The sequence below is a fragment of the Aedes aegypti genome, chromosome 2 (genome assembly GCF_002204515.2).
Source record: "Aedes aegypti strain LVP_AGWG chromosome 2, AaegL5.0 Primary Assembly, whole genome shotgun sequence".
NCBI classification, from domain to species: Eukaryota; Metazoa; Arthropoda; class Insecta; order Diptera; family Culicidae; genus Aedes; species Aedes aegypti.
Genome location: NC_035108.1, coordinates 37,030,909 through 37,057,848, shown reverse-complemented (window position 1 = coordinate 37,057,848; position 26,940 = coordinate 37,030,909). Strand labels below are relative to the sequence as shown.

The window sequence follows — 26,940 nt, the reverse complement described above, 5'->3', positions numbered from 1 at the left end:
TTCTTCATTACAGGTCTAAGAAATTCCGCGTATCGTGTCGTTTCGTATTGACATCAAAAATTATCCACATCGCATACCCTTAGCCAACGTGGTTGTCTTCGAAGCATAGAAACCCACATTCGAACGGTTACCCCTGCAAGACAAGGCGCGCCAATAGAGGTTGCGATCTGTGGTTGGTGACTGCAGGCACAAGTGACTTGCTGGCGGAAAACGCTAGCCATAGAGCGGTAGTTGAGTTTCGATCGTCACCGCGTCAAGATGACAGTGTCCTACGGTGTGGAGAAATGTCCCAAGCAGTTCGACGAGTATCGGACCACTCTGTCCAAGACGTACCTGGAGATGGCCAAGGAGCAACTCCGCGAGGATGATACTTTGAGGGAGCAAGCTTTGGAAGCGATGCGCACCTGGATTGCGAAACATCCTTACATCCGGAGGTGTCGTACGGATTCGCTGTTTTTGCTGAGATTTTTGCGACAACGGAAATTCTCGATCCCCCTCGCATGTGAAACTCTGGAGCGGTACCTAGCTATGCGACAAACGTTTCCTCACTGGTTCCAGAATCTGAATCCGGAGCAGGAGGACATGCGAGACTTGGCAGCAGATGGAGTCTTCCAGGCGCTGGGATTCGACAGCAAAGGACGCATCGTCATTCTGATCAAGTCGCGGAACTTCAACGTGGAAAAATATACCCTTCTGCATCTGATTCGCTATCTGCACATGTACATGGAAATCCTTTCGTGCGACGAGCGAATTCAGGTGGCCGGAATAGTGCTGATTGTGGACTGTTTCGAAACCACGATGATGCACTTTACCCTGTTCAATTTGAGTGATATGAAAAACATGATGCCGTACATAAACCATCTGCTGCCTGTGCGTTGCAAGGAGATTCACGTGCTGCGGCTGCCCAAGATGAGCGTTACCCTGGTGGACATTCTGTTCACGTTTGTGAGCGCCAAGATCAAGCATCGATTCTTCGTGAGTATCTTCAACCCTCCCTCTATCTCTCGTGTGTGTGTTTTTGGCATTAATTTGCATTCGAAAGTGTGTCGCAGAAGGATGTCTTCTATCGAACCGCCGCCAAGATCGGCAAGAGGTGATTAATTCCGTGCGGTTGTGAAAGATGGTTCGTTTGCCGAAAAGGTTCATTTTTACGAGCTTTGTGAGCAAATGCTGAATCTCGTTTGTGGCGAAGCAAGTGTTACATCAGAGGGAGATCATGTTATGATCAATTCCGTTTCGGTTTGAGTAGAAAATGGATGGCGAAATGTTGAGATCATGGCATGTGAAGTAACTAAGTGTGGTTTTTCAATATGATCCGGTATTTTGATTGAGTGTATGGGACCCTCCGGTATTTTGTGAATGAATTGCCTCAAGTTTATTATTTATAAGCATTGTTTGAAACACGACTGACGATGCAACTTGATAGTCCACAAAAGAACAGTATCATATTGTTAACCACATAGTTTCCAAATGCCATAAAAGGACAAAATCAAAAACTCTTAGCTAAAAGCTGTGAAAGTATTTAGGGGAATTTATGTATTTTCGGCAGCGTAAGCTGAGTCACGCCCTCTATGTAATTTTCTCGGACATAAGCAGACAAATTAGGTGTTTATCTGTTTACATTTATGTGCTGCTCAATGTTCTATTGATTTACACCGCCAGACCTGATAAAACATTTTTGGAAACGTTTCGAACGTCTCATGTAAGTGTGACTATTGTTGGCAGCCTTTCCCATAAGAACGACAGACAAAAGTGTTTGGCAGCTCCAAATCAGCAGCATTTTGAAGCGCATTCACTTGAACTGATGGCATCTCTGGCGAAATAGTTTGCTCAGTCTCGAAAATCTCGTCAGCGGGAAGCTGACAGAACAAAGAATCATATGAATGTGCTTTGATAGAAAAATACTGGGAATTCAATGTTTCAATTTGGATTGCCGATAACAGTCGAGTGGTGCCGAAGCCGTAAATTACCCCATATAATATTGAACTGAAAAACAGGATCCATTCCAGTTCAAATTTGAATCAACTTATAGTAAAATAATTCTTTTTTTTTTTTTGAAAAAGATCACTAGTGATTCAGTACGACCCACTAGTAATTGTGTAAAAGTGGAACTAAATTACATATTTTAGCTCTACAAATATCTGTTTTTACGTATTCAAATGATTCAGATGATAAATAAAAAAATCAAAATCGTAGAATTCAGTATAATACTTTTTATTTCTGCAGTTTCTGTAAAAAGATAAGCAAATACTTTTTTTTTTCTATCAATATGTTTTGAACATAGATTACAATATTCAACACTTTACTATTTTTGATAATGTAAGAAATCAATAAGATCCAAATAAAGTTCAATTTTTTATTGTTCGTCCTTCGCACAATAACGAGTGGGTCGTATTCAGTCGCGTGCAACTATTGTATGCGTGTCCAGCATCAAAGTAAAGCAGAGGGCGTATTTATGGTGTATTTAAGTGATGAAATGGTTTTAGGTTTTCCCTTCATACAGCGATATGTTGAATGCAGATTGGTAATAAAATTTGACCTTACTGTTGAGTGGAGCCGCAGGCAGAGCAAGACTCAAGCAAGGATTGGTGGCTACCTACATACATACATACATACAAATGGTTTTAGGTTTTCGTTAAAGCGTTCAATTGATTCAGAAGGGTTTCTATTGTGTTTTGTGTTTTGTAAAGCAATCGTTTACCATTTCAGTGTCAAAAGTTTCCTCAGCATTATTTTATGAGAATAAGAAAACAATTTGTTTCACGAGACGAAATTCCCAATCACCAGGTTTCTTTATTATTTTGTGATAACCAAGCTCTCATGACCACTTTTTTCAATAAGATTTGATCAAATATTTCATACTGGACGTATTTTATGAAGAAGTAAAATTTGATGAATACAGTCAAACCTCCATGAGTCGATATCTGAAGGGACCATAGACTCATGGACATATCGAGTCGTGGAAACTAATCCATTCGAAAGTTGTTTTGAAGGGGCCATCATAGAAACCATGAAGTTTTGTTTCTAGTATGATTCCATGAGTCGGTATCGAGCCATGGAATATCGACTCATGGAATTATCACTGTATAGCAAATATTCATAGAGTAAAGAGGGGCAATAGTTCGAGTGGAGCAAGAGTTTGCTTTCGAAATTTCTAGCTCAATAAAATAAAAGTTGTAAATGTCATTGGGGCCCAGATAGCCGCAGCGGTAAACGCGCAGCTATTCAGCAAGACCAAGCTGAGGGCCGTGGGTTCGAATCCCACCGGTCGAGGATCTTTTCGTGAAGGAAATTTTCTCGACTTCCCAGGGCATAGAGTATCATCGTACCTGCCACACGATATACACAAGCAAAAATGGTCAAATGACACAGAAAGCTCTCAGTTAATAACTGTGGGAGTGCTCATAAGAACACTAAGCTGAGTAGCAGGCTCTGTCCCAGTTGGGATGTGACGTCAGAAAGAAGAAGAAGTAATTGTCATGGTTGTTCGGATGCTCTTCAAGTAAGAGACTTTCACTCCTAATATTATAAAAATCGATTGAGATTTGAAAAAGTTTTCGCTATTTGTTGTTTTCAGACTTGACAATCTTTTTCGACTTTCTACCCAAGGATGTTACTAGGTCTATCATAAGGATGCTTTGAGGTGTAAAAGTTTTTGCATAACTGCTTGGAAAACATTTTTGGCCTATAGTTGGTCGAAAGTTTGAATCAGTGCGCCACCAAATTACACATTTTTCAAAGCTCTAAAAGTCTTTCATAAACTACTTTGATAAGAAATTTGAATTGAAAACGCTAGAGCCAGAAAACCAGTTTTGTTCAGACCACCCTATGTCACCGTAGGAATTACAAAAAAACTTTTTTTGGCAAAGTTGCTTGAAATTGAATGGACTACATCTTTGCCGAAGCATGTATACTATTATTTCTACAAATAAGAAAGTTAGTTACACAATTTCTATGAAAACGTGGTCCACCCTAATTTTCAATAATATCAAACATATCAAACAAGGGGCTTAACTAATACAAACAACTTTGTAGAAGACCGTTTTCGTCTAATGTTTCATTCTAAAGCTCAAAATGCATCTTTTCGCGTAAAACTGCTTTCTGGACCATAGTGGAATGTTGCAGCAATAGGTTTAGATTTGAATAAACATTAAAATATCTTATTTTTCTTCCTGGCGTTAGTGTTTTCCTGAGCATTTGCGTAGTTATTAATTGGGAGCTGCAAGTGTCCTATGCTCACCTTTACTCACACTTCAAGATAACCCTTGAGTGATTCGACGGAACAAAACAGGCCTCGCAAAGTTTGGATGAAACTCTTTTTGGTGGAATTTTCCTGTGTTGTTTTTTGTTGCTTGTGTTATGTTATGTTGAGGAGCATTATCAAGCCTGCCCTTAACACCTTGAAGTCTTTAACGAATATGACAAACGATTAACAATTATTGGCAACACATGATTAAAGAAAAAAATCCAAATTGAAAAACTTCCAGCATGATTTACTCATTGAGCTCATTGACAGTGGCGGTCAAAATACGCGTATCTGTCTTAGGATACACATTCTAGTGGGACTAGAATCTAGTTTTTATTTACTTATGATGTATCGTTTGAAGAGTTAAAAATGTAACCTTCAATGCTTGCCATTTTTGGGCATTTGTTCAATTTGTTCGCCTGTATTTTTCTACTACGTATATTACATTACATCGCACTTAGAAATCGACCGTTTGTCCTCGACCCATTCACCTAGCTTCCACCCAAACACCTCATTTGCTGTACCCACTTCAGTACAAGTGCCTCCTTTGGTCAAGTTTCATGCAGCCTAAAAGAAAACAACTTTTAATAAATCATCCCCAGCGGTCGTGTCTTGCCCCCAACTTGAATTCTCCCACCCCGAGAATCAAAGCAAAAAATAACCACATCATTTGCTGTGTTGAGAAACCGATCGACCAGCTTCTCCAATTGCTAGAGGCAACATTAAGTAAATGATCTGCTGCTCCTGTGCTATTGCTTATTGTCTGCCAATTCACTTGAACGCACTTTTCAACTGCAATGCAGCAAAACACCTTCGACCTACTGCCCAAAGCATGGAAGCTTGGCAGCCAAGCCAAGTAATGGCACGGAATTTAAATGTTACCGAAACCGATGCTTAAGGTGTTGCAGTTTTCAGACGACCACACAGATGATGGTTTCTTTTTGAAGAGCCTCGAGGCTGGTCTCGTCTGGCTTCAATGGTTGCCGCAAGCTCTCTCTGTATGTCAACGACGTCAGTAGACATTGCCAAAGAATCCTCTCGATTGGCTTTTGCTCCACCGTCGAATTCAAATCCACTCACGGCGTGGAGAACGAACATGGGCGAAACAAGACATTTTTGGAAGGGAGTGCACGACCTTCTCAGATCTCGCACTCTGCATCATGATCAACCTTTGTTGACAATCAAGAGAACGTTTTCGATAATTCCTGGGAGACTGAATTTTAAGAATTGGGAATTATTATTAAAAAATTCAAAAATATGAAAGCTCCTGGCGTTAATGGAATTTTCTACATCCTCATCAAGAAACTTCAAGAAAGTAGCTTATCATTCTTAGTTGATATATTTAACAAATGTTTTCAATAAGCATATTTTCCTTACAAATGTAAAAATGCTAAGGTTGTACCAATTTTAAAACCAGACAAAAATCCTGCAGAAGTCTCTAACTATCTTCCAATCAGTTTGCTTTCCTCCATCAGTAAACTTTTCGAAAAGGTCATTTTGAACAGAATGATGGTCCACATCAATGAAAATTTAATTTTTGCTAATGAACAGTTTGCATTCCGCCATGGACATTTGACCACTCATCAACTTTTACGTGTAACAAATTTGATTCGTTCCAACAAATCTGAAGGCTATACTACTGGCCTTGCTCTTCTAGACATAGAAAAAGTATACGACAGTGTTTGGCATGAAGGTTTGATCGTAAAATTAAAAAAAAAGTTTAATTTTCCAACATACATTATTAGAATAATTCAAAGTTATCTGTCAAATCATACACTTCAGGTTAATTATCAGAATTCCAGGTCTAAAACACTTTCTGTAAGAGCTGGTGTTCCTCAAGGCAGCATTTTGGGTCCAATATTATACAATATTTTCACATCTGACTTACCTGAGTCACATCAGAGATGTCAAAAATCCTTGTTTGCCGATGACACAGGCCTATCCGCCAAAGGGCGAAGTCTGCATGTTATCTGTAGACGATTGCAAAAACAAATTTAGATATTTTTTCTTCATACTTGCAAAAATGGAAGATTTCTCCCAAAACTCAACTAATAATATTCCCACATAAATCATAAGCTCTTTATTTGAAACCTTTAAGAAGACATGTTGTCACGATGAGAGGAGTTCCAATAAATTGGTCAGATGAAGTTAACCCTCTAATACCCAACCCCGCCTTTAGACGTGCACTTTAGGGTACACTTTGGAATTTTGTGTATTTTTTCGTAACTCGGAAATCAAGATGATTTTATTTTTGGCTTGAACCTTGACTCATAACACGCATATAAGGAAAGTTTTTTATGACTTTTGAAACTTTTTTGTATTTTTGAAAATTGTTGGAAAAATTGTATTCTTATATAACCTTCAAATGCCTGGGGTTCACTAAACGTGTAATATAAAAAATCGTACCTTTTATATTTTTCTACGATCAACCTATCACATAGAAAGAGCTTGGGGGTATTAAAATATTTTCAAATCTGTTTTTCCGTTAGTTACACGAAAGAAAAAAATAAAAATTAAATATTTTCAAAAGTTTCGTAAAAACTTAAATTTTTATTATTGCCAAAAACCAATAACCAGGAGTGGCTTCCAGAAAAAAAAATGAAAAAGGATAGGGATGTTCAAAAATAAAAATTATAAAAATCAAAAACCAAAATTCATAAATTCACGAATAAAAATAAATATTTGTCCAAAACGTGTTTAGAACGATTTTAGATACCGTCAAACGGGGCTTCTTTTGACATTATTTCCACATTCTTTAACTTTGAGGATTTGTAACTCTTAGAATTATGGATAGATGTTGATAATTTTTGCCTATTTTTAAGTAGTATATGTACGTAACAAATGTGCAAAATATGAGGCAAATCCATCAAGAAATAACAAAAATGCTTGAATAGCGAAAAAAGTGTGTCCTTCAAGACAAAAAAGGGGCTACTTTGGACATTTTCACAATTTGCTAATGAAATGATTTTTCCTTATAACTTTCAAACTGATTCAATAAATTGTCGTCCACTGTGATGTTATGGAACGTTTTTCATTGATAAACTTAATGTAGAAAATTGCAAAGCTAGAATCAATTACACATATATAACAAATTTCAACGAAACATGCCATTCACTATTCTCATTTTGCAGTATGAAACTTAAATTTTCATCTTCCTCTTAAATTTAACTATCAGTTACGAATGCTCGATTTTCAAGTTGACATAAACGAACGACGTAACTACTAGGAACTGCGATGATAAATGAATTATGTACAAAAACTCTTTTTTTTCTATTCTTACTGTTATATGAACGATATGTTGAAGAATCACATTAATACCAGTAACTAATTTAATACCAGTAAGTAATTTTCATTAAAAACGCAATCTATGAAGTAAAGTTTAGCAAGATTGTAAAGAAGTAAGTTTGCTTTTGTAATATGCTTTTAGCTTCTTAGCAGGTTAGAGCTGGCTTAAGATTAGTTTAATGTGATTGCAACTACAAATTCATGTAAAATATGACGAAAAATAGTTTTTTAGATATTATGTTGTGAATTTGGCATTGGTACGTATTGAAATATATGTGTTTTATATCTATTCACTTTTACAAACATTTATTTTATTTTTTTAAGTTGTAAAATACACAAATCAAAACATTATAATGAAATAAAAGTCGCGAAAATAAGACCTTTGATCAATTATTTTAATAAAACAACAATTTTAAGCAAAACAAATCACAAGATTTTCATGAAACATGACGATTCGATAGTTTTGTGATGCTCCCAATAAGTTTCCAAGACATGGGTAAAATTCAAACAATGTTTGTATAGCCAATGTTTTATACCTTGTTTATATTTATTCGGGCTTTTTTGAAATGTTTTCTTGTTTATCCTGTTATTGTTGATGTTGTTCTAAGAAAAAATCATGCCTAGTGGTAGAGCATATATTGGTTAATAAAAGTGCTGAAGACACAAAATTGCTCAGATCAATATTTACGCTGTTAATAAATACAAAAGGTGAGTGTCCAAAGTAGCCCCTGGAATCAAAAGTAGCCCCGTCCGACGGTAACGAAAAATTATATTTAGATCGAAAATATAAATTTGGGTATTAGAGGGTTAAGTATCTAGTGCTCATGCTGGACAAGAATTTAACTTTCAAAAATCACATTTTTTTTTTATCTTATCATTTATTTAGCAGGCTCAAGCGCTCTTAGGCATTACGGAACCGGATTCTATTGATTTATTTTACAAAATCATATTTGCTTCTTATTATCTAGGTTAGTTTTGGGGAACCGTAAAACTCGCGGTTTGGTCGAGGTTAAGGAGAACAATCATTTTTGGAAGGGATGGGAATTTTGGGTTTACTTGTTGATCTTCAACAGCAGCATATTGTAGTGGCGTTATTGGTGCTGATCAACGCAGAGTGGACATGACGACAACCTGTAACGGTACAAACAAACGGGTTTCGAGGGAAACAAGGTGGACATCCAAAAAACGGGAAGGGGTAAACGAGGTGGACAAGCGGAACAAAAAGCATATTATCAAACAAAAACGTCGATTTGCTTCAGAAACTTGTAAACAAGTAACATGTAGTCAAAGTCCAGTCTACCCAACACATCTCTAATGTCTTCCTTGTCTGGTTTTCCTCGGGCCCTGAGAGATATACATAGATTTGATCTGGCAATTCCGTATTCGGGACAGTACCAGACAACATGGTTGATGTCTTGGTAACCAGCTCCACAACCACATCGATTGTTATCTGCGAGCCCTATTCGATAGAGATGCGAGCCTAACGAGTAGTGGTTGGACATCAGCCGACACATTATCTTGATAAAGTCGCGACTCATGTTCATCCCTTTAAACCACGACTTCTTTGACAGAAAAATCACATTGACAAATGTAATAAATATGTAAAATGTCTCTTTCCCCTTATTAATAGAAAATCAATTCTTTGCCTTAAGAACAAGCTTTTGATACCTACCTACAAGCTTTTGATATTCAAACAAATTTTCAGGCCAGCCATGTTGTATGCTGTTCCAATATGGACTAGCTGTTGTAATACCACGAAGAAAGCTCTGCAGAGAATTCAAAATAAAATATTGAAAATGATTCTGAAGCTTCCTCCCTGGTATAGTACCAATGAGTTACATAGAATATCCAATGTTGAAACATTGGAACAAATGTCAAATAAAATAATTAATAATTTCAGACAAAAATCGTTACAATAGAACCACGATTAATGCGTTATGGGGCTGTCCATTAATCACGTAAGACAATTTTCGGGGTTTTTCAAGCCCCCCTCCCCCCATGGTAAGATTTTTTGTATGAAAATGAAAAATAAATTGTATGGCAAGTAAGAAATTTCAGACCCCCCCCTACCCCCCTAAATACCCTTACGTAATTAATGGATCACCCCTATATATTTAGGTTAAGTAAATTGAAAACGTGTTTTTTTTTTTCTCTTATAAGCAGGTGAAATCAACTCACCTGTAAAAAATCCGAACTGCTACGGCAAATGAAATGTAATATGTTGTTAACAAAATGTTAATAAAACCTCAAATTTGTTTTACCAAATTAGGATGATAGTGTTGTCTAAAAACACAGAACACCTAGATATAAGGAAATAAAGGAAATGTTATGTTTTAATAAAAATTTTGGGTTTGTGAAATTTCGCTAGACAAGAAATATTAGTTTGATATCTATATATAAATAAAAATGGAATGGTGTTTGTATGTCACGAAATGGCTTGAGAACGGGATATTGAAAATTCTCTCATAGTTATGATCCTGAAGTGCTCTGACGTGTTTGCGTGCATAAAGATCTCTGGATATTTACTGGAAAAGTTGTAAAAACAAGATTCAACGGAACTATAATTTTGAATGGGACGTTTCATGGCATTTTTCAATAGCCTACTTGATAGCAAGACGAAGTTTGCCAGGACCACTAGTAGCTAATAAAATCTGATTTTTTTCAAGTGATTAACTTAGAAGATACATTTATTTAATTGAGATCATAAAAACTTTTGAAAATTTTATCTAGATTTTAACTTTTAATAATTTGTATGGAGAAAAGTGTTTTTTTTTTAATTTAGTGGGGTGTTAAGGAATTATCTTTTCTACTTTTTCCGAGTTATCAAACTCGTTCGATATATGCCGTTTTTTTATAAGGGGAAAATCTGCAAATAGATCCTTTGAGAAAGTAACTCAGGGAATGCGGGGATGACGCACCAAGGACGACCCGCTAAAACCAGCCTATGCACTGTGCTTGAGCAATTATTTTAGTTCGAGTTAAAAAAACACAAAACTAATGCCACTGCGATCCAAAGGACTATCGAGTTAGCCATGAAAATTAACTTTTTCTATGGTTCTCTAACTCGATATCGAGTTACGGAATATCGAGTAAGGGAGAGTTAACTGTAGTTCATTGTTCGCGTAGTACAGTGATATTATGTGTTTATTATATCTAACCAATTAAAACTTTTCTTTTAGTAATGATTCGGATATAGAATGATTATTTTATTTGGAAATGGCTTTTGAGTTTTGAAGCCATTGATCCTTTCAGTGGTAACCTATGAAGTGGTAAACAATAATAATATCTTGTCATTTCTGAGCTCTTTTTGAGGAACTTCGCGGCCTCGTCGGGCACTAACCGCATTGTGTTATAGAGTGTGCGTTAGATTTCCGTTCCATGCTGAAAAACTTTTCTTCAGTATTTTTTCGACCATGCCACTGAGTGCTGCATGCAAATAAGTAGTTTAATGTGGTGTTTTATTTATAGGACGAATTGGCCATTTCTCCTATTAAAACCAAAACCAATCATCTTTATGTGATAGGTTATTTAGGAAGTTGCTCTGCATAGTTTCTATGATTCGATTCTTATAATATATAAGTATAAAATCATATAAGTATAAAATCATTGCAAAACAATTTTACGATGTATTGATAGTTCCCAAATAGCATTAATAACTATGAAAGTTTTAGCAATTAAAATAAAACGATATGCGTTTGCAGAAGTTCAAAGTTCAATATTATCGATGTAGTATCTGATTAAGGTTGAACATAACGTATGAAATTTAACGAAATCATTAAAGTTATCGACCAGAGAGATTTTGTTTTGTTGTTGGCAAAATATGGTTTTATTTGCGAAAGTCAAATTCCTTAACTCCCTATTTCGAATTTCTATCAAAAATAGGATCCTTATCATTGTATTTGGTTTTTGATATAGACGTATATGGTAAGGTTGTCCTATGTTCAATTATTGACATACAAGAAGTTGCTCAAAATTCGAGTTGAAATAATTTTTCATCCCTTTACACCCCATTTTATGGTAATTATTGAAGAAATTGAACAAATTTGCCGAACATGCCAAGTTAAGTCTGTAGAACGTCGCAGTAAAAAGTAAGATTGTGGCGTCACCTGTGTAGACGATTTTCGAATTATCCATTTATGTCATTATATATTCCATGTGTTATAACAAAAAACTTTATGGAAGACACTAAATGCCGGAACTTCTTCGTTATGGAGTTATTAATTTTGTCCCGCCAGATTATATTCCTGGCCCATAGTGCAACGATACTATTGGTGGTGGATTCCGTCGTATTGCTTGATTTATCGAAACATTTTAGGTAAAAAACACGCCGCAAAACACCATGGATTTTTGTTGTGTTGCTTAGACACTTGCAGAAAGGAATTGACGAATGACTAACACACTAATAGAGTTCTTCGATAAACTGTCTTAGGGGTCATGCACAAATTACGTCACGCTCTAAAGTGGGGATGGGGGTCAGGCATAGCGTGACAAGTCTTGCAAAATTGCAAAATGCATGTTTATTGTACTATCATCAGTTGGTTGCTGGAAAGACATTTGACGATATGTCTTATGGAATCTTAAGGTGAAGATGAATCGAAGCCAATCCTGAAATTTTCGGAAGCATAAAACTAGACATTCGAACAGTGGTTCAGGTTTAAAACTTAATCGAAATCAATTATCATTATCAGTTTTCAACTTGATCCATTGTCTGGTTCTATAGAATCGTGCTTTTGAAAATTTGAGGTTGGTCTTCGATGCACCATCACCTTAAGAGACCTCAATGGATTCCTTTGGAGATCTTCAATTATTTGCAAGCCATATTCTTGCAAAATTACGAATAATCTCCTATGCAACACACATGATCTGCATGATCTTTGGTCTATTTTGTGAGATCAATTTTTGAAGAGATTTGTGCTCTCCTTGAGAGGATCTAGAATAATTGATTGCAAAATTATTTACTGAATACTGATATATTTTAGTTAAGAGAATTTCTGCAAGGAATCAACGAACAATTCCTTGAGTAATTCAATTTAAATAGCAAATCAGCCTTTATTTGAATTGCACTAAATTTCACATAAAATTGCAGAACCATACGGTAATTTTAAATTTTATCAAGGTGGTGCACGGTATCTTCAGTAGTTCCTCCCATGAGAACGAAACACATGTGTGTAAGAGAAAAAGAGTGATTTGAAATAAATGTGGCCATTTGCAACAAATGATTGCGTCCAACTGGAAACCATCACCTCAAGGTGTAATAAAAAACAGATTTCAAATACAGCAATCATTTCCAGCAACTTGAGAACCTAAGATGGATGTCTCCGTCGAATGTCGTCGGTTGGGTGGAATTTTCTGAAAAGTGTCCCATTTGGGTCAATGTCAGGCCACGATCTCGACAGTTGTCGGCGTAGTTACAGTCGTGAAGAGCCGGTACTTCAAAGTTGTTTCATTATTTGGTCATCCGAGCGCGACCGCGCACTCCAGATGAAGGTTAGAAGTGTTTATTTGGCGGTTGCTATTTCGCTGCAAGCGAAGAATGAAGGGTTTTGACATGGGTGACGAATTTCTTCTAGTGGGAGATGACGATGACAGCCACGGTCACCACGGCAAATGAATGGCATGGCGAGTCAAAAGTGTCGACTTGGGTTAATCGAGATTCAATTGACCAAGTGGTTGGATTTGCATTCTTGGCATTTACATAAAGTTGAGGATTTCATCACGCCTTGTATCTTAAATATTCGGTAACATTACTCATATTAATATGGTGTTTCAAAAGCATGAAAAATTTCTAAAATTAGTGCGACATTCGGGGAAAAGTATCATTTTAACCATTAAAGTCTCTCCCCAGCATTATTTCCATTTGGAGAACTCTTTGATTTTATCATTTATCGGCCAAGTGGATGAGTTCGTGCATCGGTGCTTTGAAATTTTGATGCAATATAAGTCGGATAGTGGAGCACCCAGCGACTATTGAAACTTGTTGCTAGTTTGGCGATGTCGATTCGATAAATTTCTGATTTTCTAAGATTCTCTTCGCAGCCATCCGATGGAAGTTTCGTTGAAGCACACAGAAAAATCGATATCGCTCGAAGTTATATAAGATCGCAGATTATCATCACCGTTTACTTGCTCTGTTTAGGGATTTTGGTATCAGATCCGTCCAAATGTGCGTTCAATGACTTCGGTGTTGAATGGCATAGTTTCATAGTATTCGATGAATTTCCTGATGAAAGTAAAGAGAATAAGCCGAATAGTTAAAATTGTAACGACTTCCCTGAGAATGTAGTATCTTCGTAGTTGCCAAATGACAAGTAAAGCTTTTAATCAATAACTGTATAAGTCTTCATAAGAATAATAAACTGAGAAGCAGGTTCTTCCCCAGTCGGGACGTAGCGCCAGAAAGAAGAAGAAAAAGAAGAAGAAGAAGAATAAGAAGAAGAAGAAGAAGAAGAAGAAGAAGAAGAAGAAGAAGAAAAAGAATATCAAAAATACAAAAATCAATTGAAAATTCTTGATGAACTTGCAAAAGAATTCGTGGAGAGATTCCTGAGAAAATTCATGAAGAATCATTTTGGATTATCTGGAGTAACTCAAGGCGATGAGTCAGCATATTTATTTCTTAGAAAATTTCTCAAGAGATTAGTCAGGAAGGTATAATCACAGATTTTAAGAGAATTCTCCACAAATTCTCAATTATTTGGGAGCTTTTGGCGAAAACTGAAGCTTCGGAGGACTCCAAGAATTATCGGAGAAGTTGCTAAGGGGTCGTCCATAAATGACGTAGCTTTTTAGGGGGGAGGGGGGGCTTTGCGAATTTGTGACGATGTGTGACGAGGGGGAGGGAGGGGTCCTAGCTAGTGGACGTAGCATTTTGAATCATGTCGGTGAAAAGAGACGCTGAAAAAATGGCATACAACTATTTTTATTGAACTTTTTTTTGTTGACTTATAGACTTGGATTATAAAATGATGATTGAGCTTCAAAAGATTCATATGACAAGATTGAATGAAATCTATGAAATTTTAGATTTTCTTGGTAAGTACAATCAAACAAATTCTATTAAGCTTTAAATAATTATGTGGATATTATATTATATTCGTGTCTAATCTAATGATTTTTTGAATAAACAAAATAAAAGTTCAATAAATTAATTAAACATCAATGCTTTAACGACTTGGAGAACATTGTTTTCCCATTTGTTGACAAGACATAAAGTCAACTGTTTTAGTGTTTTTCATATTTTCTGTTGGAGCCTCATTTCTTTAATAGAATGAAATATGCTCTTTTTGGCAAATAATACATTAAAACAAGATATACCAAGATTATTCCGTGAATTATGCATTCATTTCCACCCAATCAATTAATCTATTTGTTTTGATATATCAATGCCCTTGATCGAATAGCCTTAACATTAATGAAGACAACAGATTCGAGTTTTATAGAAATTGCTCCGTCATTCAATTTTCTTAATAACTCGCTAGTAAGATTATTTTTATCATTTAATTGTTCCATTAGAGGTTGTTTTTTTTTTCAGTTTGGGGAACGACAATGAAGTCCAGCTGAAGTGTTAATAGAGATGAATAATTTGTATAATAATCGCAAAAATTTTCCATATCTTGCCACTGATTGCTGGATTTTGATTGTGATAATAAAGATCCATTTCAAATTAATATATTTTGTTGATCATTTTCATTGAAATCTATTTCCTAACAACGAATGATTAAATAAACAATCCTCCAATATAACGAAATTTCTGTTCAATACATTATAAAATATATTGTACTCTAACTCGTCACTGTTAGCTTAATCAATCCAATCAAACAATTTAATTTTTATGTTTTCATTTTTTTATTGTAAACTTGTTTTTATGTATGGTAACAAAAGCAAAAGCAATACAATTTAGCATATATGGAGCAGGAAGCCAAAATTTTGTTACTTAAACAGGAAATATGTTTATTTAAAACTGTTTTCCAAATTACTTTTGAGCGCTACTGTATATCAAACTGTTATTCGTTAGATTATACTTACATTGTTATTAATTAATATAAAACTTTGTATTGAACTTTTGAATTCCGATTTTTTGTTTCAACCCAGTCGCTAAGAAAAACAAATAAAAAAAACTATAGAGGGGGGGGGGCGTTTGATATGCTACGTATTTTCCAAGGGGGAGTATCAGCATTTGTGACGAAATGCTACGAGGGGGGAGGGGGGTGTAAAAAATCGGTGAAAAAATGCTACGTCATTTATGGACGGTCCCTAATGATGCAATCATTTCATCAGAGTAAAGGCAACAGAAAATATTCTAAAAAAAATAACATAAGATTCATCGCCCGCCTAATTTTGGCAACATGGCAAAAAATTTGCATGCCATCTTAATAGAACGTGCCAAAATCGAACGGTTGATTCTTCAAAACTCATGACCACGAAATAAATTTGCATATATTTAAAATATGGATGGTAAGTCTCAAAAAAGGCCCGCAGAAAGATTGAGATTATCAGGATTGGGGACTCATTTTATTTTATATCTGCATTTCCGTGTTGCCAAAATCGAACAGTAAAGTTGCTGAAATCGAACCGTGCCAAAATGGAAAGAGGAACGGTGTTTCTTCCATTTTTTACGAGCTAACCATGATGGGGCAAGTGGATCATTTGGAGCTAATTTTTAATCAAAATAAGCAGAAAAATCAAAATAAATTACGATTTATTACAATATGAACTACATTAGTAGTATGTATTCACATGAACTGAACAGCAATACGAAGTTATCTATTGATTTTTCTGTATCCACTTACCCCGTCGTACCTTACGTTAGTAAAAGAAACCTGAATTTAGTACTACACCATTTAAGGCGAAGTAGGCCGTCATTGAAATTTGTTCGTGTCGTTAATGATTGTTACGAATTCATCTCACGATTTCGAATCAAAGAAAATCAGTTGGTTTTGCACTGACACAGCTGAAAAAGTATCAGCATACTTTATGCATGTTAGCGCATACAGTGATACTTTTTCAAGTCAATTTAAACTATCAAGACTAAGTTTTATCATTTTGAAATGCAAGCTGAAAAGTCATCATTGTTGCTAAAACGAATGACGGGCTACTTAGCCTTAATTAGAGTTTGTATGATTTGACATATGCATACGCGTATTTCGACCTCAATTGTAAGGCCGTCTGCAATGTCATGCTAGACTCGTGTAAAAGAATTGTTTTGAGATTGAGCTTTTATGCAAGTAGAATCGTCTGAAACTTGGCTAAGATTCATTTTCATACGACGAATCTTGTGGCCAATTATGGACCCTAAAGCTTTTGAAAAAGACACGTCTCTCTAATTCCAATAACAGAAAAACTCAAAACAAAAAATATAAAATCATAACGGAATTATAGGACTAATCGATGTAACGTGCACAACGATGAAAACCGATTTAAGACTAAATCAACAAGCACGTGCCAAAACGCAATCTTTCTGTGATAATTTTTGCCAAGGCTTAGTGTCTTTTCGCCAACATTATATCACCTAATGTAACCCCCTATGTTTGATCAGTCAATGAACCACCAATTTGGCAGGCTAAAAAAACAATCACCGTTCGACCCTCACCTTGCCGGGGATTTCTCACATTCGTGTCAATCCACGGTTCGTTTTGGGGCGCGACAAATTTTTCGCGCTAATGATTGTCTTAAATTAATTCGCCTAAAGCGCAAAACCGATGGAGGTACCAAGGATAATATGCACTGCCGGGGCGAAATGCCCGTTTTCGACTTCTCTGGGATAATCAACTTTTGAGTCAAAAACCATACGTAGATTGATGGGACGTTTTGAATGGCTCACACCCTGAGAAATTTGTATATGTACATAATTTGATTACCTCATTGATATAGATTGGCAAAAGGAAATCGCCGAAGTAGCATTGGTACCGGATGCGATTTTTTTTAAGAAAAATAAAACTAATTACATTGACGTTGCATTTTCGTTAATTTGTAGTATATCTTATTAATTATTGCCAATTTTGGTTACTAAGCTAAACTAAAGCTTAGTGAACATTACACAAGTTGCATTGTTACATTACCAAAAAGCTAACATATCATATGTTATCGTTTAAGTAGATTTTTCCCAGTGATTAATTAAATTGTTGAATTCACAATTAGCGGCCCCTCTATCAACTTTTAAATAGTGGCCATCATTTTGGATTGACTGTCTTCAAAGCAAGATGAAAGCGGATTATGATAAAAAAAACAATTGTTCGGGACACAAAACACGTGATTTCTGAATCACAATCTTTACTAATAATAAAAATCCAAATGAAAAACACTGCTAATTTGAATAGGTATTATTCAGAAAATCCAGGTATCAGGTGTTAATTTAATTCATATTCATTCGATATTTTACGAGCGCGTTAAGTTTGAGAAAGTAAAATGAATGATTTCACTACAAATTCGAATCTGAATGTTAAATTTAAGGCTAAGTAGCCCGTAATTCGTTTTAGCAACCATGACGACTTTTCAGCTTGCATTTCAAAATGATAAAACTCAGTCTTGATAGTTTATATTGACTCGTAAAAGTATCACTGTAGGCGCTAACATGCATAAAGTATGCTGATACTTTTTCAGCTGTGTCAGTGCAAAACCAACTGATTTTCTTTGATTCGAAATCGTGAGATGAATTCGTAACAATCATTAACGATACGAACAAATTTCAATGACGGCCTACTTCGCCTTAAGTTGTAATTGTGAAAAATTACGCGTTTAAAATCATATGCTTAACTTTTACTGATAGTTAATACGAAATGGTTGTTAGGTTTCAAAACTGTCATAAGGAAATATTTTGTTCAATGCCATTTCTGTTATTTTGTCGCATCCAACAAATTGTATAGCAGTCGCTATTGGGTCTTTCACGAATGTTTAGATTTATGTTATAATTTTGAAATCCCTCCAAAGCTAAGCTTCGTGGCCGTGCGGTTAGCGGCGTACATTGTTTAAAAACAAAATACATTTTTCCCTATTAGACTCAACGATTATCACAGTCCACAAGTCACACAAATGCGCATAGCAAGGTCTATTTAACTAGGTTGACTAATTGGACAACTGTCAAAAGTCTGAAACAACCAAGGGATTTCTAAGTAGCTTGTTTTCTGTTGCCTATTACAAAACGATAGCGGAGCTCACCCATACGAATGTGCACATCAACAAAGTAGCTGGTGCGAAAGTGGGGAAATGAACCACGGCACATAAATTCAACACATTACTTGCGTTTCATTCTAAAGAAATTGATTCACACTTCCTTTTTTTGTCTGTAATCTATGGTTTGATTATTCGAAGAAACATTTGCTTTTCTGCAGCTCATTACCACCATCAGCTTTAGCCGATTTCGTTGCGCTTCATGCATTTTGTACTGTTTTCTCTCGTAGGAAAAGGTAAACATCCGTAAAATATAGGTGTGTGAGTGGAATTTGACTCTGGAGTATAAATTATGCTCCCGATAAGGAGGCACAGCTAAAGCTGTCAAATTCGATACTGAAGAAATTGGACGCCATCCCTCTGGAAACAACCTATCTTATGACACACCTTGCTCTTGTATACATTTGCACTGCGAAATCGTGCGCGAGATTCTACTGTGATAATGAGAAATTCTGGATGAATCGAAATAGGTGTTACCAAGGGACTGGTAGATTGTGATATTTTCGTAGCCAGCATTGAAGCTGCGCAACACTGTGCATTGAGGCTAGCTGTCAGCTTGGGCCTTCGGCTTGAGCCTTGCAATGCTGGCTACGGCAGCATCGTGTTAGTTGGTATAGTGCTGCCAGTCCCTTGGGTGTTACAGTCGCAATAGTAACCTTCTTATGTAACGACCAAGGGGGAGGACAGCTTTGCTCTGAGCAGGCTATGCGCATCGAGTTGAGTTGTGTTTGTATCAATAGCTAACCACAATACATTTTAGTGATTAATAAAATGTTATACCTTTTAACGCTTGAGCTTACCTCCTCCCCTCAATCAAGCGTTACGTAATTAGTTGTAAAGCTGTCATGACACTGCAACAGAATAACAAAAATAATAAGAAGAGCGTTTTCGTAAAGCAAACGACCTCTGATTCGACACGAAACGAAAAATTTTCACTGCGGAAAAGCAACCTAACTTTTACGCACAGAGAAACAGACGTAACACTTAGAACAAATCGCGATCAAAATCATAGTCGCGAAAACATGTACGCCCAATGCTAAAAACACTGTAGGTGGCCGATAGACCAACAGGTGGCGGTAGTGTGTAAACGTCAAACACGAACAAAACCGACGCGAGCGCTGCTGGTGGTCGATTGACCACCTACCATAAATTCGAATCGATCGTTAAAAAGTTGGTCGATGGATAGCAGTGAGAGTGTGACGTCTGTTTGTCTGTGTTTTACGGTTGTCATGACAATGAGTGAGTTGAGTTGCTGAGTGTGGCTCAAAAGCAACTCACGATCTAGCTCAAGATCAGTAGGCTGTCCCACTCCTTGGTAACAACCAACAAGTTACATAAGGCACGAGTTTTTGCGCTTTTTGGATACATAGCAGTATTTTTTCATGTTGCAATGTATCCTTTATAGCTATTGAATATGTTGAGCAGTTGTTGCTGTGACTTACTTGTAACAATGTGTGCTGCTTGGGCATAGAGTAGCTGGCGATGGTTCGGAAGATTCTATTATATTTCATATGCAAGTAGTCAGACTAATATGTTATGAACATCAAGTACAATAAATTCCTAAGTAGCACAATTTGTTTCAACCCAAAAATAAAAATGTCTCTTAAAACTAACCTAAGTTGGCATTTGTTGACTTTTAATTGCACTGAATTGCAAAGCAAACACCGCAAGAGACGGAGCCTGTTGCAACATATCAAATACCGTTTGGACTCATCTTCCGAAAACTTAAGGAGAAGATGAATCGAAGCCAAACCAAGAACAAGAACATCCGTTTGAGCTGAAAACTTAATTGTTGGTGATGACGTTCCCGTCTCTTTTTAAGCATTATTCAACCCGGTTTCCATGTTCCGTGTTACCAGTAGATGAAATAAATTGCTGTCTTCTTGCTGATTTGATTTGACATGGGAAGATTGAGAAGTTTGTTAAAGCGCCATTGTTGAACGAGCTCCTTCCAAATGTGACGCTAGAAGAAACGTGAATAAATTTGCAAGCCAGCATGTTTCAAAGCTTGTAAACAAACGGAAAACATATGATTCGAAACGTCTTATAAAATGGCTAATTGTAGAGCTCTATCTTCGTCGGTCCTGGGCGATACTTCTCCAGTTGCTCCGAACGGTTAGGATCAGCCAGCGTATTCGTGGTCTTCCACGAAGTCGCCTACCTCTACCTGGTTCTCTGCTGAATATTATTTATCGCAATTCTTTCTTTCATCATTCGCATTGAGTGCCTAGCCTACTGAAGTTTGCCGTATTTCACACGCTTGATGATATTCCCATAGTTGTACACTTGATACAACTCATGATTCATGCGTCTGCATCACACACCATTTTCGAGATTCCTACCCAGTATTGTCCGCAGTACTTTGCGCTCGAAAACACCGAAGGCTTTCCGGTCTGCCTCTTTCAACGTTCACGCTTCGTGCTCGTAGAGAGCCATCGGAAGAATCAATGTTTTATACAGGGTGAATTTTGTTTCCGTTTGCAAGTTGTGGGACCTAAGCTGGTTACGTAGTCAGTAAAAGGTCCCGGGTTCCATCCTTCTGACGTCACGAACGAGGTTGATATCTCGTGTATGATCCGAACTCTTGATTTTGAACCATCCAACGTAGCACGTATCAACCTAATTAGTTTTGTCGGAAAACCATGTTCAGACATTATCTGCCACAGCTCATTTATTTTCACTGAGTCGTACGCCGCTTTGAAATCAATAAACAGATAGTGAATCTGCAAGCTATACTTCCGGAATTTATCTAGGAACATCTGGTCCGTTATCGAGTGGCCCTCAAGAAAACCAGCTTGGTATTCGCCGACGAAGGACTCCTCGGTATCAGTCTGTTGAAAAGGATGCACAACAGAATTGTGTACGCCGAATTCAGCAGGGAAATCCGGCTAACAATTTTCAGCTCGCTGATAGCATTTTTTAGCCTCCTTTATGGTCAGTGAGTGCATAGCTTGATTTTCATCATCAATGTTCTTCAATGCATCTCGCATCATTCCCATTTTAACCGTTCAACAGTTACTGAAAGTGCTCCTTCCGCCGTTTATCGGACACAAATTCCCTTCCTGATCATTGCACATGTCTCATGGAACTGATACAGTATTGTGCCGCGTGCCATTAACCGTTGCATAAAATCTCCGCATATAGTTCCGGTGCATGCTACCTAGTGCTTCAGCTAACAGCAAACTACCAACTTCGTGCTGCTTTTTCTTTCTCTAGTGGATTTGCTTTTCTTCGGCTCTCGCTGCCCTGTACCGCTCTCTGTTCTGTCGGGTACCGGCCACAAGCATACGGCTTCTGGCGACATTTTTCAGGTCTGTCACTCTCTTGCACTCTTCATCGAACCAGTCATTTCGTCTTCGGGGTTGACCAGTGCTAATCACTTCCCGCACCGCTGTTGTCACAGCTTCGTGGATAGGGTCCCACAGGGTGTCGTTTTCTCCAGAAACGTTTATTCTTTCCAACTGCTCGTCTAGCTGCTGGCGGTTCTGGGCAGCTACCCTATCAGTCGACAAGCGGATAATGAAGCGCAGCGTTTTGCATATTAATATCAAAATCTCATGAAATTACATTGCCGTTCCAATGAATTTGCATTACAACCCGTGTTTGAAGTTTAACATTACGACGATATTTACTACAAATGTTCTCTGAAAAGAGTAACGAAGTCAAGTTTATCGAGACTTTATCAAGATATATTCAATAAGGTTTCACTCAAAGTACATTTATTCAAAAGCAAAATCTCAAGCTGCAATTATATTTGAAGGATAGAAAAAAAGTTATTTGAAAAGATACAAGACTTTGAATTTTTAAAACTTAGTTCAAGCTCGCAAAAGTCCTTAACATGTTTTGTTGATTTACTGGTTTACCTTTTTTGGTCAATTCACTGGGATTCGATCCTACGATTTCACGCTTGTCGAGTACACCGCACTGCAAGATAGTTTAGAGATGACTTAGTTAACGAGCATTGATTTTATGTTATACTAAAAACTTTGCTCCTAGGATTTCTATTCTGCTGCGCAATTATTTGTGTTTTCACGCGAGTGTAATTGAACATTGAAAAGGTATTCTTCTTTCTCTTGCTTATGTGATGCATTCAAAATGAAGTTGAAAAGTTAGAAGAGATTTGTTGTCGATGGTCCAAGCATGAGCATGACAATCGTGTAGGATCGGACCATTGGAGGAAATAAACATTTCTATCTTTATTAAGGTGGAACAGTTTGGAATCAACTTCTAAGATTGTACTAAAACTTCAAAGGCACAAATCTCTCGAAGAAAGCTTCCGACAACAGTGCACTTTTTATTTTGACTTTGTGCACTGACAGAAAGCTTATAATAAGAAGATCAGAAACGTTTGCCAACTATTTATCCAGTTTAGTGCCTTTGAAAACGTAAGTAGGGGCACAAGTCGGCCATTGTGCCGGCCATCTTTGGATTCCGAGATGTTTTACCTTAACGAAAGATTTAGCCAAGCCATTTTTAGCCTTTCTGACTAACGGGAGTAGAGACATTACTTCAGAAGGAAGTGATCACTACAGTGCAACAAAACGGGGGGGTTCCGGTGGTCAAAAGTCCTCCCAGAGCAGAAAATTTTCATAAGAATTATCAAATATATTTTTGAAATTCAACTCTAAAATCCACAAACACCGAAGCAGTAAGTTGCATTATCAAGTATATTGTTGGGCTTTTTAATTTGAAAACCTTTGAGGAGTTAAAAAAATGTAGGTTTTTGAAAAGAAGTTAGTTTCAAACAAACATGCAGATATGTAGTCATATCAACTCTATGTTAAAAAACTGTTTGACGCAACATTAAATATGTTGAAAAATCTTTCAGTTTGCTCAGCATTTAGCCGATTTTTTAAATCTACAGAGAGTACGTGAATTTCCAGAGAAGCAATTCTTTAGTTTTTAATGATAACAAATAAGAATCTTAGAGAAGAGATGGGGGTTTTGCTGCTAAGTTCAAAATCATAAATTTTCATCTACAATCTGGAAGTGCTTCAATATCTGCAATGCTGATTTGCCTTCGACAAAATGCTAATGGTAGTCGCAATACTTCTTGTTGCGACTTGCGCTGAAAGATCCGGTTTGTTAAAAAACTAGAATACGTAGGTAAGGTACAAATAGTAATGAGTGATTGAACGTAGAGTGCCTGTAAACAAGAGTGACGTCTTGTTCCAGTTTTGTCAGGCCTCATGCTCGATTAGAACGCAGATTTGAATGGAAATGACAGTTCGCCGCTGTTCCAATTTAAACAATGACGCCACTTTTATTTAAATCCACTCTGATTGAACGCTATCAGGCTAATGCATGCGCGTGCATCCAAATGTAGTTTTCTAGCTTGGCAATTTTTTGAACAAACTACGTAATGTTTCAATCTCGATTACTTTTTCAAATCGAACTTTTACACGGTATTGATAAAATTAAGAAGTATCACAACATGTCTTCTAAAATTGTTTTCCCTTTTTTAACATTTTTTCGCCGTGTACACCGCATAAATTTTACATGCAATCAGTTCGCGGAACCCCAATACTAGGTAGTTCCTATCGTTTTCCACAAAAAATGATAAGTCGTTTCATTTAGTTACTTACGACGATTAGTGTTTTGTTTTGATTCCTGGTTAAGTCACTTTGTCTCTCCATATAACGGAGTGGTGAAAGTAATGATTAGGTTGCGAAAGTTGAAAATATTACTTACGCAATTTTGTGAATCCTGAAATTAAACGTGTTAAAAGTGAAAAATCGACTTGGTTTATAGCGCAACGTGTAGAATTTCGTCTGCAAAACACGTTGGATTAATAAAGCAAGTTTGTATACTTTTCCGTTTTAGTAAGTTTTCGAGAAATATAGATTTAAATGACCTACCGGGATACCCTTTTCTTACCATTCTAAATAATCGTAAAAACATAGGTAAAGTTGCTATTTCTATCCTTTTTCATGTTTATAATTAAGTTAGCTAAAGCTATTCTTAATTATTTGAATAAGTTTGAAAGCTAAGAACTTTCATTACAAGTAATTCAAATATTAAGGATAATTTTCCAGTGTTCATGTAAACACATTCATCGTATTAAAACTGGATTCTGAGCTTCAGTTTTCTGTTTCACTAATGCAATATTTATCCATATTATAATTATGTTATAGTTATTCCTCTTGAAAGGCAGAACACAGATTGGTAGCTTACGAAAATATTCGTTTCTCTTAGCAGTTTCGTGGCAGTACAAAGGCAATTGAGATGCTCAAACACCTAACCTAAACAGTCTGCTATATGTTCATTGATATTATATTCAATTAGAAGACTGATTTATGGTCAGTTTAAATGCTTATTGGTTACCAGGGCGAGGCAACATGCACTACAGAGGTAAAACGATCCATCTCAAAATAAACTAAAATCATGAAAGTTTGATCATATCAAGTCTTTGCCAACTAAATTATACACAATGGAAAAAATTGAATTTTCTGAAAATTAACGTCAAAACTTACTCAACACCATGTAGAGTGGACACAAATCAATTGTAATAAAACACTCCATACATCTTGTTTGGTCATGATTTCCGGCACATCTTTCCTAACTGATGCATTTCACCCTAAATCCCCCTACTAATCATTTTCTCCGCCTTCCTTCGCAGTTCCACAAAACCTTGATCGACGCCAAAAAGTACCTGGACAAGTCGCTGCTTCCGTCGGACCTCAACGGCACCAACGATTCGATGGAGTTGTCCATGGGCTTCCACAAACTGGTGCGTGACTCGGAAGACGAGCTGGCCGTGCTCGATCAGATGGAGATCGACGTCACCAAGTATTCGGCCCTGTGGAACCAGAACCATCCGGCGGCAGGTGGCTGCGGCAAGGAGAGTGAAATCGAAAGTGGAATGGTTGGCAGTTTCCGAAAATTGAATATTGATTAGATACCGCGTCCAAGGATTTCGCGTTAGGAGTTCAATGTGGTTGATGTAAATGAACATCGTATTCGATGTGATGTTTGCCGTGTGAAAGTGATCGTTATGTAAGAATGGTGTAAGAAAGGTGGGCAAAATCGAACTTGAGTGTAGAACCTCTCGGAAATTGGTGAACCATGAAGATGTGGTGAGGAGACGGAAGAAAGGCGGAGAATAGGAGGTCGAACAAGAGAGCGGCCACCGTTTGAATATTTTTGGTCAAAAACGTGTTTTACTACCCTCATTCCAATGACGTTTGACTTGCTCGTCACCGATCGACGACCGAAACCAAAAGGCAACAAATCCGTGATTTCGTAATAGTGGTGATCGTGTGTAGAAGTTCAGGTCGATGTGGATCTAAAACCTTAGCAGCTACTGCTACGGCTGTCAAAGAAAGTTCAACTCTGGGTGCCCACTTCTTGATTCTACACTGCGAATAGATAGTTGTCCAGCTGCACGTTAATGTGAGCCCGTGAAACCAGTTTTTCAAACTGTTTGTTAGAATGTAAGGAATTCCGTGTTATACGTACATGCATGATGTGCTTTAGTATTGTCTTAAGATATATAATATGAGAGTGAAAATAGAGTGAATTTTATTACAAATATCAATTAACTATCTCGTTTTATTTGATGCACCATTACATACACTTTTCGAGAGATAATTGATTGGCTCTGCTCCAAATCTTTTCCCAATGCTTACTTAAAGCTCGTTTATGTGGGAAAACCCAAACAAAATCGAAAGTGATCGTAATTTTACATAAAATTGAAGCAATCGAAACGTTTTTCTCGATCTGGATAGATCCAATTAGGACGGAAATAGAACGTGTGTGTCATAAGCATATCATTGTCAAACGATTTTCCTGTGTGAATTTCAATGTTATTATTTGGATATACTATGGCTTCTGTTCCAAGCCTTTAAAAATGGAAATATAAGTGATTAAGGAGAACTAATAAAATACATAATCTTGTAATTGATTTGAAGCTTATAATTGTTTTTTTTTTAACCTAAATATCTTTTTTTTCTGCAATCAAACTGTATGCGAAAGTCTTTTTTTTACGTGTTTCGTATACAAAAGATGTTTAGAGAAATGTACTGCAAGATATAATATCCGTGCAATACATCGACGTTGACATTTTATACACATTCGGAATTAGAAATATTTATGATCCAAGTAAAAATTCAACCATATTTCAAATCTTTATAGATTTTATCTTGATCCTGAACCTTTCTTAAGAACCTCTTAAGTAAGGTTTAACGCTTATGTTGCCTGCATTTTTATGAACGAAAATTTGGGACTCGAACAGTCATATTTGT

The 26,940-nt window shown here is 36.7% G+C and overlaps 1 protein-coding gene across 1 annotated transcript; it reads left to right on the top strand.

Moving 5' to 3' along the window:
- On the top strand, positions 1 to 26,234 carry LOC5574840 (alpha-tocopherol transfer protein-like). The gene is made up of 2 exons (XM_001661613.2): positions 1 to 975; positions 25,317 to 26,234. The coding sequence occupies exons 1-2, from the start codon at positions 259 to 261 to the stop codon at positions 25,593 to 25,595; spliced, it is 996 nt and encodes a 331-aa protein (XP_001661663.1). The 5' UTR covers positions 1 to 258; the 3' UTR covers positions 25,596 to 26,234.
- Positions 26,235 to 26,940: the final 706 nt, after the last annotated feature.

Bases quoted from the DNA above. Each gene is read 5' to 3' on its own strand.
- LOC5574840 (XM_001661613.2), top strand. From the start codon at position 259: ATGACAGTGTCCTACGGTGTGGAGAAATGTCCCAAGCAGTTCGACGAG. The intron at 976-25,316 runs GTGAGTATCTTC...CTTCCTTCGCAG, and splicing joins AGATCAAGCATCGATTCTTC to TTCCACAAAACCTTGATCGA.